This window comes from Lycorma delicatula, chromosome 1 (genome assembly GCF_047948215.1).
Source record: "Lycorma delicatula isolate Av1 chromosome 1, ASM4794821v1, whole genome shotgun sequence".
Lineage (NCBI taxonomy): Eukaryota > Metazoa > Arthropoda > Insecta > Hemiptera > Fulgoridae > Lycorma > Lycorma delicatula.
Genome location: NC_134455.1, coordinates 317,572,803 through 317,584,978, shown reverse-complemented (window position 1 = coordinate 317,584,978; position 12,176 = coordinate 317,572,803). Strand labels below are relative to the sequence as shown.

Below are 12,176 nucleotides of genomic sequence, written 5' to 3'. Positions count from 1 at the left end.
GAATTTACTAGGACTTGAATGCTGGAACTCTCGACTTCGAAATCAGATGATTTGGGAAGACGCATTCATCACTAGATCAACCCGGTGAGTTCAATTATTATGTTACATCTGTTTAAAGTAACATTATTTTGCTATTTATTCTTTTGTAACTGAAACAGCCCTGTGGCAAGTGAACCTGTGTAATTTTTAAAATATCAGTTTTTTTCAGCTTCAGAAGAACAATTGTTTTTAAGGGATACCTGCACACTAAAAGTGTTTTTCAACAATTCGTATTACCCCTTCTGCCTTGCTACATTATTAAGATTTTTGTTCTGTTAGAAATACAAATGTTTGTCTACAATATTTTTGTAGAATCTGTATAAAATTGAAGTTAAATTTTTAGAACTTATATTTGTTTTACATTGATTTTATTTATATAAATTTTCACAAAATTTAATTCTCAGTAAATTTTGTTAGAATTTCTTTTACTTTCCCATCTAGGTAGCGCTATAGCTCTATAAGAGAAAGTATTGTAATTGTTCAAATTTGGGCATGTATGGTTTTCACCAGATCTTAACATTTGACACCTGAGGACCCAAAAAACTAGACGGAGATTTTCCGGATGTTAATGCTCATATGTATGTATGTATGTATCTAGGTGTTGGTCTCTAAATCACCTTATATCCAAAATTACTGAACCGATTTTTAACAAACTTGGTCAGATTATTTATACATATGGGGCAATGATGCCATTAAATTTTTTTGTTTAGTGAAAATTTAACAAAGTTTATTTAGGGCAAACTTAAAAAGAATATTTTCAACTCTAAGTTTTTAAACATCGCAACAATTTTCTAAAACTATTAATGATGCAGTTCTGTTTTATTTAATGGAGAGGTCAAAAAGATGTAAAACCATCAAATGTTCATCTTAATCTCTTGGTTATCATCTTAATTCATCTCAAATTCGTGGGTACCAAGAATTTCTGGATGGCATCATTTTACTATAGGAGAAATCAAGATGAGCAATTTTATTCATCATAAAATATTTCTGGATATATGTTTAAAGATTGTTTTTTTCTTATATTAATGTTCTAAATCAGTTTTGAAATATTGCCAGACAATTTTGAATCATTCTGTATTCTCTCTCTCTCTCTCTCTCTCTCTGTCAATCTCTCTCACCCTCTCCTTCACCCTCTATTGTGTGTGTGTGTGTGTGTGTGCGTGCACACACACTCATGCTATATTTATTAAAAAATGTTATGTCTAAACAACAACCAAATATTTTTTGGGTACTTATATTTTATTGGATTTCAGATGGACCCCAGATGTTAATTAGTTGTCAGTTTAATGTATGGATTCAAGGGCTGTATAATAAGAAAAAAAATTACTATAATAACAACAATTATAAATTTAATATTTTGAATTAACCAAATTCAAAGTAAATCTGATTTGTAAATCTATAGTAACATTTCATATACTCATTAATAAATTACTAACAATTTAAAACTTACAAAGCTATAACACAATTAAGTCTACCATTTGGGTACTTTCATTTTTAATTACTTAGTTCCTTAATAATTATACAAACAATTATTATTATTATTATTAATAATGATTAATAAGTAGTTTTTAAATCATAACTTGAATGTTGTTTATAAAAGTATAATCACAAAAGTTTTAAATAAGTTAAACTCAGTTTGTGCTTAATTACCTATTAAATATCTTAATATAAAATTTCATCTTAAATTAAAAAAAAAATTAACATGCATACAAAAGTAAATCAAATGGTACATTATAGAAAAAAAAAGTGTACTAAACATTTTATTCTACAAGAAAGTAATATTTAAAAAAAAACAAAATTAAAATAATATTTTCTTATTAAATAATTTGATGTTAATATTGAACATACTAGGAGATATACTTGATTCATACACTAATTGTGCATTATGTACAGAAATAAATATTCTATAAATCAATTAATGTGAAAGCAATGTAATGAAATAATTTTACTTATGACATCTAGTTTATAGTCAGTATGAGTTCACACCAAAAATAATTCTTATCAGCATAAAAATGAACAACTATAAATTTCTTAATTAAGTGGCAAATTGTCTTACAACCTCCTTGCAAAATTAATACCTCAGTATCACTAAGAAATTCATTGTTATTATCACATACCTGTTTATTTACCAATCTTTTATTGGTTTTTAAAGCAATTGAAGTTTAAATAGTGGTTAGTGGTTTTTTTTTTAAATTTAAAACAATTTTCTGAGAAATTTTTTAATAAGGTTCATTAAGAAAGCTGAAAGTTTACATTGATTATTAGTTTTATAATAATATAGATAAAAACTGATTACTACTGAACTTAACATCTTAATAATTTTTTCTATGAATCTTAGTGATAACATATTAAATAGAAAACAAAAATTTCACAGACAGAACCCTCTAAAAAGAGGTTATTGCATATGAATTGTTCCTTACAAAAAGACCAGCAGCAACAGAATATTCTGCCTATAAGTCTGGATCATGCCAGAAAATCTAATAAATTTTTTTAATGTAAAACTGATATATATTATCAATATTATGTATATATATATATATAATTATTATTATATTATTATGGGTTAACATATTAGAAAATGCAAAACAAAACAAAATTTCAAAATTGGTGGATAAATATGCTGATAATGATATAACAGTGTAGCAGCAAGTGTGTTAATAAAGGAAGATGGTTAAATATACACTCTAGTAACATAATTTATATTTTTTTTTAAATTTAGAAAACTATTACTCAAACATTCACTAATGAAAGTTCTGTAGCTGTAATTCACTTAGTAACAATAAATAACTATTCTCTTACCGTGCAATTATATTTAATACAGTCAAGCCAGAAGTTTGATGCAGAAAATTTTGATCTAATTACAACAGTTGCGCCACAAAGAAGTGCTTGACCTACACCAAGCAACCCACCAGCAGTATGATAAAGTGGTAATGGATTGTACACAACATCATTCTCTTTAATATGAAGAACTTTATGAGTACTAACAGCCATAAACATGAATCTAGAAAAAAATTATAAGTTAGTAACAGGAAATAATTCATAAGTAATTACAGTAAATAACAAAAGGAACATAAAAATTATTCATTAGAATATGAATAATAACCAAAGTTCTTTAACCACTTCACTGACTAATTACTAAAAGTTAACAAGCCCAATTAAGTACATTAATTTATTTATATAATTTTTTTTTTTATTAATAAATGAATAATGTGTGTATTCCAGAGAAAAGAAACTACGTATCTAATCTCTATTTATTTAATTAATTTATATTGTTTAACTTATGATCCCACCAATGTTTTCTATAATACATATGCAATAAACTGATTATTCAGTGTATAATTTTAGTATTTGTTAGAACTGAACTACATTTGGTGGTAAAACTTATACAAAAATATATTTAATATGATTTTTCTAACTTATCAAGCTGACAATAATGATTTGGTGCCTGATCTGTAAAGACAATAAAAAAATGTTTCATAATTTGCATTTTTTTTTTAAATACCATAACGCACAGTCTTACTCTTCTTTTTGTCCAGAAAGCTTGAATTCTTTTTAAGAACACGGATTTCAAAAGATTTTTGTACGAAACTGGTGAACAGCCAAGTCAGTAAGAGCTATTTGGTTTAACAGTACATAAATACAAATTATTTTACATTAAAATGTTTCCATGATTGTAAATTTACAGTACAGTAAATAATTGCTTTTACAGATGTTTCATGATTCTAATTCACAACAATACAAAAAATCCAGAATTTTTATAAACTGTTCAGCATTTCACCTGTTATTAAACAGAAATTAAGTAGGTAACATGTGGTGGGAATAAAAAAACATCTATATTTCTAGATTAGAAAATTGTTTTGGCTAGCATATTTAAGTAAAAGCAGTGTTTAAATAATGTATCAAACATCTTAAAATTTAAGATTTTTCCTAATAAATAAAATGAAATTTTTTCAGTCATTTACAAACAGAGCAATGCCAATATTACACTACATATTTGTGTTCATTATGCCAAATATTACTTACAATAAAGAAGTAACAAGTTAAAAAAAGATTCATTAGTTTACATTTTACTTGTGACTACATATAAAGAATTCATACGGAATTATCAATAGAGAATACATTCACTTATTTAGCTGGAATTTACTTTATTTTTGCAATCTGACTAGAACAAAACTGCACTTGTACTGAGAATACTTAGGAGTAAAGTAGCAGGTGTGTCAGAGCTCAATATGTCATCATGCAGTACATCAACCACATATCTGTAATTATATTTGTCTTACTCAGTTGTTTTTTGCATTTCAGGGCCAATTTCATTCTTACCAGAATGTAATTAATATAATGAATTCAAATGATATTGTATTAAATGATTTATTACACTTTTACTAACTTAAAAAATATTAAACATAAACATTTTATTAACTTAAGAAAATTTTGATGCTTACAAAACATACTCTAGTGTTTTCTTCAAACACATCCTAATAATAATAATAACAAAATTTCTGGATATTCTGTTATATAAAAATTTTTACTGGATACAAAGTTGATTTCAATTGCAGTAAAATCAAACCATATGGTTTGATTTGATGCATCTTAATAAAACTTATCATCATTATTTAATATTAATTATGTCTATTATATTCTATTTGAAATTTAATATCATCTCTTGTGGCTTCTTCTAAAAGCCAGAATGCATTTTCAAAATACAAAAGTGGGCCGACAGATCAACGTTTGGCATCCATAAATATGAATCACACAAACTAATATTTATTAATTGAACATTTTAATTTATCTATCCGTTTATATTTATGAAATCACTTATACGTAAAAAATAACAATATCCATTACACAAATTACAAACAAAGTTACATTCACTAATTTACCAAAATTCTTCATATTATAAGAAAGGGGTTGTTTATTATGCTTCCATTATTTGTTTTAATAAATTTTAGACTTATTTAAAAGATCTTCTCACCAATTTATTTGAAATAATTTTGATTTTCTTTTGCAAAAACAGAAACACAATATTGATAATTTGTTAAATAATGATAATAAAAAAAAGAAACAACAAAAAATGAAACTAGAATTATCTGCTTAAAATAATGCTTCTAAATTGTTATTTAATTTGTTATAAGTATAAATAACAACTATATATACTTTTTTTTACATTCATAATTAGTTGTGTATTTTGTGACAATTAAGACTTTTTCTAGGTTCTGATCATATTTTACTAATCAAATATTTGACATATATTTTATTAAAATATTCCTTGCCTGCAATGTGTCATTACAGCAGCTTTTGGTAACCCTGTAGTACCAGAAGTATAAATGTATGCAAATTTATCAGTCATTCTTGAAGCAGCAATTTCCTCTGGTAATGGTTCCTTAGAAGATTTAGGGATTTCATCATCCAAGTTAATACTATCAGGAAGAATTTTATTTGTTTTATTATTAGATCCAAAAGTGTACACTTTCAAATTTGGTAAAGTAGATGAAATTTCAGCATAATCTAAACATAGATAAACATAATATAATACAGGTAACAGAAGATACTTGAGAAACAAGAATAATAACACCAAATATCATTAACTGTAAAAAGATGTTGTGAGTGAAAATAAAAAATAAAAAGTTTGAAACAATGTTAATGAAGTTTGCAAGGCATTAATACTCTCAGAAAAAGCCACTTTGACTGGTGCTTCTTACACATCAGATTCTCTGCTCCCATCAAAATCATAATAAAAAATGGAACGGGAAAAAGCAATATACAAATGTACCACTTTCTTTCAAGAAACCATCTAAAAAGCTAACTTTTTCCAGTGATGAAATTGAAAATTTATTATAACCCGTACAATCTTTCTTACTTTCTTATTACTTTTATTATTAAACAAAAATAACAAATATAAATAACAGAGAGGTTCATTTTTTGACTAGCAAGCATGATTTTCTTCTTACATATAACTCATAGAAAAATAATAAATTTTTAAAATTCAATTTCTAAGCTAGTGAACTGCTCTCACTAATTATTAAATAATTGGCTGTAAGCTTTTAACAAGCAGAAAGTTAGAAGAATATAGAAATGATTAATGTTAAAAAACTGAATATGACTGAACAATAGAAACAGATTCAATAGATGCAGTAACAAAAATTCTATTTCAGAGGAAGCTTGAAATCTCTTTCTAATATCTTGAATTCCTCTTTGATTGGTCATGTGATAAATGTTTTCATATAAAATTCATAAGAAAAACAATGGTGAAACCTGTTTTTCAATAACTAATCCATTTTTCATATATCAAAACTAAATATTGCATTTTGCAATATACACAATATTTACATTTTGCAATATTACACAAACTGTACAAAAAATAAAACAAAAGAAAACATGCTGTAGAATTCTTTATTGTGTTTATCTTACATTCCATTTATTAACATACTTGTAACAGTTACAATTATTAAAAACCATTTGAAAATTCTATTTAAGAACTTCACAACAACATTCACAAATACAGATAATATTAATTACTACTTTTTTTTTTTCCAATTTTGGTAAGTAGTATCACAATAACAGAATTAGTTATTAAAAAATAGGTTTACCATTACTATACTAATAAAATTTTACTTGAAAATTATGTACCAAATGACAATCTTGTTAATTAAAAAATTTAATTTGGATTCACAGTAGCAGAAAAAATGTCAAACTTTCTGTAAAATATTATTTATGTATGTGTACCACGTGCAACTGTTTCTATTTTCCAGTCATAAAAATTTTGTAAATAAAGAGGTTACCAGGCTTATCTAACACTTTGAAAAACATTTTATAAATAACCTTGAAAATTGAATGTGTAACAGTTAAATTAAAGAGATATGACAGAATGACATTACTTAGCATTGTTGCTTCAATGATAATCACACACAAGTAATTTTTCATTTCTTAGTTTGCTGCAAGTTATTAAGTATCGTTAGTATATAAATAAAATTACATACAATCACAATCACCAATTTATGGTGTCTCCCTCTTAATGAGTAATTCTGTGATGTCCATGCTAACTACTGATACCACAGTTTGAGTGGTTTTTAGCACAGCTTTATTTTGATTAATGGTGATGATAATATTAATTAAGTTCATACTGAACACGACTGCTGTAAATTTATTATATTACATCTTTTTCTATAACTTATAAAATAATATTGCTTTATTAGGTCATTTAATAGGAATTATAAAGATATGGATCCTAGATAACCTGGAAAATTACATTTCTCTCACAACCAGATAGTTCTGCATTCCCAAGGAAATCTCAGAGAGTAACATCCTGGTTTCTGAAGGGTTTTAAGAATAATATCAATAGCTAGTCTAACTACTTTCAATAAAACAGTTTCCAAAGATCACTGAAATTAAGACCACTGTTAGTCATTTTTTTTTTTGTGGCTAAAAACATACAAGAAGTTAATAATACTTAATATGAGAAAATAATAAAATTAATTTTTTAATGTTTTATTCGTAAAATACAATTATATAAGATCTTAAGGTACTAAATGCAATTATAGAGTGTTACAAATACATAGGGTATGGGGTGTATAATTTTAGGGTATTTTTAAGTGAACAGATTCATCAGATTATTCCCTATTTACAAATAAATAACAAATTAAAATATTTTTCTTTTATAAATAACAATCTGAAATATACTTGGTGTTATGCCAAGTGGAATAAAAAACAAAACAAAAAACACTTCTTAACATATGTTATGTAAAAAAGGTTACTACACCTTTTGCAAGTGTTTACTAAATATCTCTTCAAACAAAATTTATGCAACACTGAAGTACAAGAAAAACCTTTTATACCAATAGAAATAACAAAGTTTTTGCTACTTATACTTTATAATTTTTTTAAACAGCTCTTCAAGATTTAATTTTATTTGTTCATCAAGGGAAAACACTATAAAGTAGGCTGAATATATGATAAGAAAAAGAAAAGGATATATTTAATATCAGTATGTAAAGATTCAGATGGAAAAAGACCAATGAGAAAAATCAACCTCTAGATAATGTAACTAGGTGAAGGCATATTATATAATTAAATATGGGAAAAGAAAAAAAGATAAGATCATGGTGAGAGAAGTTGGATTTATTGTAAGACTAAAATCAAGATGTGGTGTAAGTTGCTATGAATATAAGAAAATGATTTTTTTCCATGACAAATACTTCTGTTAATCAATAGAGATACATTTGGACCTGATAATTCAACAAGTAAAAATAATATTTTATTGTTTAAAATTATTCGATTGTTGTGAACTATCAAGATGTATATTTCTTCTCCATGGAAGGATAATAAATATAAAACAAATTTTTTGAATATGTAACACTTTTATTTTGACTTATAATAAATTAGTCAAACCAGAACATGAAATAACATGCAATAACTTTTCTAAAAATGTAATAAATACATTGGAAATAAAAAATAAATTACAAATATGAAAAAATTATATCTGTATGAGAGGCATCTTAGTTTACTACTTCATATACTACAATTTCTACTAATCTTGAAAATTTTTTTCTGCATTGAAGCAATTCATGTCATATTACTTTACATTTAACCACTACACATTTCCTTCTTTCAATTCATCATGACTTGTCACCCAAAATATTCCTTCAACGCTGTTAGCAGTCACTTAGAGCTAAGTCAAAGTATACATTAGATGGCTGAAAATTATCCATCAGAATTTTTCTGCAAACAATTCATCACAGCTGCAAAAGTGGTTATGGCATCATACAATGCAATCCTCTTTGACAGTAGCTGATAACTGGTTTTGGATAATGCATTTTTTATTCATTGCAGTAAAATCATACAAGGAGACAAATAGCCAGTGATTTTCAACCAGTATCATGTACTCATATTAGAAATTAAAAAAACAGTTTCAGAAACCTTTACCAACATATAACTATAATAAACAGAGATTTAATTAGGTTGATCATATTAAGAATAATAAACATACATTTTTAAATATAGAAAACATGCAAATATTAGAAAAAAATGAAACATAATTTTAACTCCTCACTTTGGAAAAAATACAGGTAATGGTAACAAAAATATTAATAATGAACTAGTAAAATTTAATCATGACAATTAGATTATTGAAACAGTATATTTAATTTAAATTTTAAAACTTAGATTTTAAAATTGTATTTTAATTATAACACCAATAAACAATAGTTTAACATAAGCAACAGATTCTAGTAGCCACTCAAAAAGAAGATTTCTGCAAAATAGTTTAATGTAAAGAAAAGAGAAAAGATAAGCAACAAGTAAATGATAAATTATTTTTATAAATAAGGCCAACTTAGTCTAAAGAATCTGAATTTAATGTTATTTTTTAAAATAATTATTTATTGGGGTTAATTATTCTACAACGAATATGCAATTTATAATTTTATTTATTAATATTAAATAAAACATTATAAAATGTAAAAACATTCATTAATGCTTATCATCTTGAAATATAATTATATGTAAAACTGGAAGTATTAATTAAAATTATTATATTTATTAAAAATCTGATCCAAATTTAAAACTGAGGAAATTTTTTTTTAATTATGTCTTCAGTAACTCAAGTGCTACTGTATTTGCAGTGTAGTTCCAGTTGACATTATTGTTGATAGTTTTTTTAAGTTAGGAAAACACATGTTTAAGTGTAATTAAAGCAAAAGTTTAATTTGAATTATATCTGTTCAATTAGTTAACTGGTGTAAAAAATGGTAAGACTGTGTACAGAAAAAAAAATGTAAGACTGTGCACAGAATGGCATTGTTGGGAGTGGTGGCAGGGTATCGTACTCTGTCATATGAAGCTATATGTGTGCTTGCGTCGGTCCCGCCGATAGAACTTCAGATCAAGAGCAGGAAAGCGAGAGCGGAAGGGTGTAGTAGAGCTGAGACCGAGGCGATGACCCGACAGTGGTGGAAGGAAGTATGGGCAGAGACTAACGCTGCGGCCTGGACCAGAAGGTTAATAAGTGATTTGGACGCATGGCTGGATCGCCAACATGGCGAGATGAACTTTTACATAACACAGATGATGTCGGGTCATGGATGTTTTGGTTACTACTTAAAAAGATTCGGCAAGAGAGACACACCCAACTGCAACTACTGCCAGGAGTTGGACGACGCAGAGCATACGATGTTCGAATGCCGAAGATGGGCACAATACAGACAATTCATAGCAGTCAATAACCTGAACGTGAATAACATAGTAGAGTGGTCGCTACGGAGCAGAACTGGAACGTTTTTAACAATTTCGCCGGTACGGTTCTTCGCACTAAGGAAGAGGAGGCGCGACGAAGGAATCGTTAGGTTCAATCGTAAATAGGGATAGGTGAACAGCCCCGTCTCTGAGAGCCTGTATGCCCTGGCGTGCAGGTTTCGGTGAGGGGACGGGGACTCCGGGGAGATTTCGCGTGGATAAAATTAAAAGACCTAGACCCGGCCGGCGTGGCTGGTTTTGGGGGTGCGTGCGCTCCTTGTGCTGGTCACGCCGGTTTGAGGCAAATGGCATAAAGACCGAGACCCGGTTTCTGTCGGCGGGGGTGGGGAACGGCATAGCCGGGTTTTGCCCTCGTCGGCGGGAATTAGAGGCAGGCAAGAAAAGATCGAGTACCGGGGTGGTTGACCTGCCGTGCCGGGTGTAAAACCGGTGGGCGGGAAGACCGCCTTAGAGTCAAAAGACACGTCTCTGGGCCGAGTATACTTAATTGGATGTCCGGCCCGGGATGTAGGGGAAAAAAAAAAGTATGCTAAGATGAGATGTTTGTTGTGTGTATGTGGAATAATTAGGTTGTTTTTAATCTAATATGATCATTAGCCACTAATAAATAACAACACTAAACATCCTGCAATGAAGGCCTATCATTGTTTTGGTTACTTTTAGTAATTTAAGGATACTTGATTCATTAATCAATAAAAGTCAGAAAAATAATCAATAAAAAGATTATTAACAAATTATGAATAAATTATAATTACTGAAAAATTATTAATCCACTTTTAAATTATGTGGAAATGTTTATTCTAGGTGTTATCAGCATCAATGTAGTGCTGCTAGTAGTAACTATGGAAGATCTGAGTAATTAGCTCCATAAAGAATTGGAAGAATAATTTACATGTAATATAAACGTGAATAATTAATAACTTTAAAAGGAATCTGTTATTACTGATCAAGCAAAGCAAGGTTCTATTTAACCCCATCTTTTGGTATTTTGTATGTTTGCTCTTGTTAACCACTACACATTTCATTCTTTCAATTCGTCATGACTTGTCACTCAAAGTATTCCTTCAACTTTGTAAGCAGTCACTTGGAGCTAAGTCAAAGTCAAACTAAGTCAAACTATTTTGAATTTTTCTGCAAACAATTCATCACATAAAATTGAAACTTAAAAAAGTTATTTGACAAATGTGTAGTAGTTTTGTTTATTAGCTAATTATAAAATTAGTTATAGCTAATGAAAACTCTTTCACACCTTACTCCACCTTTAAGTCTATAATTTATCTCTGTGACCTTTTTTCCACTACTACTAGACAATATAATACCTTCATCAGTAGACTACTCAACCGTACATTGGTTTTTGATAAATATTAAATTTTTATTTCCCCTCAGGCAAACTATTTTTTGAAAATAAAAAAAAAGTTTTTTTTATTTTTCAGTTTATAAACCAATATTTATACAGTAGTTGTTTTTAATCTAAACTTCTCTTAAAACCTATTTAAATCTAATTTTAACATAATTATTACTGAATCAGTTACCCACAAGGACTGAGTTCAGTTCCAACAATTACAGCTTTACAGTCGACTATCTTGATTGAATGTGTAAGAATAGACTGTCGTTGGTTAGTATTAATGAAAGCAGTGGCAACACCAATTTTTGAAAGTCCAACCCACAGACAAATATACTGAGGACATGACTCTGAAAACAGTGCCACTGCATCACCCCGCTTATACCCTTGAGATTTAAAAAAATGAGCAACTTGATTACTGTAATCTTCCACCTGTAAAAAAAATTAAATAAAAATCATTATATATAATCTAAATAAATAAATATTTTATATGTTATACAGATCACATAAGAATTGCAGAGGACAACCTCAATCAGGGCAGTGTTAC

At 27.9% G+C, this 12,176-nt stretch overlaps 1 protein-coding gene across 1 annotated transcript in view; it reads right to left on the bottom strand.

Annotated features, from left to right (window-relative positions):
- Positions 1-12,176, bottom strand: part of LOC142334177 (long-chain fatty acid transport protein 1-like) — a 194,267-nt gene that overhangs the window by 34,612 nt on the left and 147,479 nt on the right. Inside the window, exons 3-5 of the mRNA XM_075381986.1 lie at positions 11,824-12,061; positions 5,310-5,544; positions 2,839-3,040 (exon numbers count right to left, since the gene is read on the bottom strand). Of these exons, the coding sequence (XP_075238101.1) occupies positions 2,839-3,040; positions 5,310-5,544; positions 11,824-12,061 (675 nt within the window). The remainder of the gene's footprint in view (positions 1-2,838; positions 3,041-5,309; positions 5,545-11,823; positions 12,062-12,176) is intronic.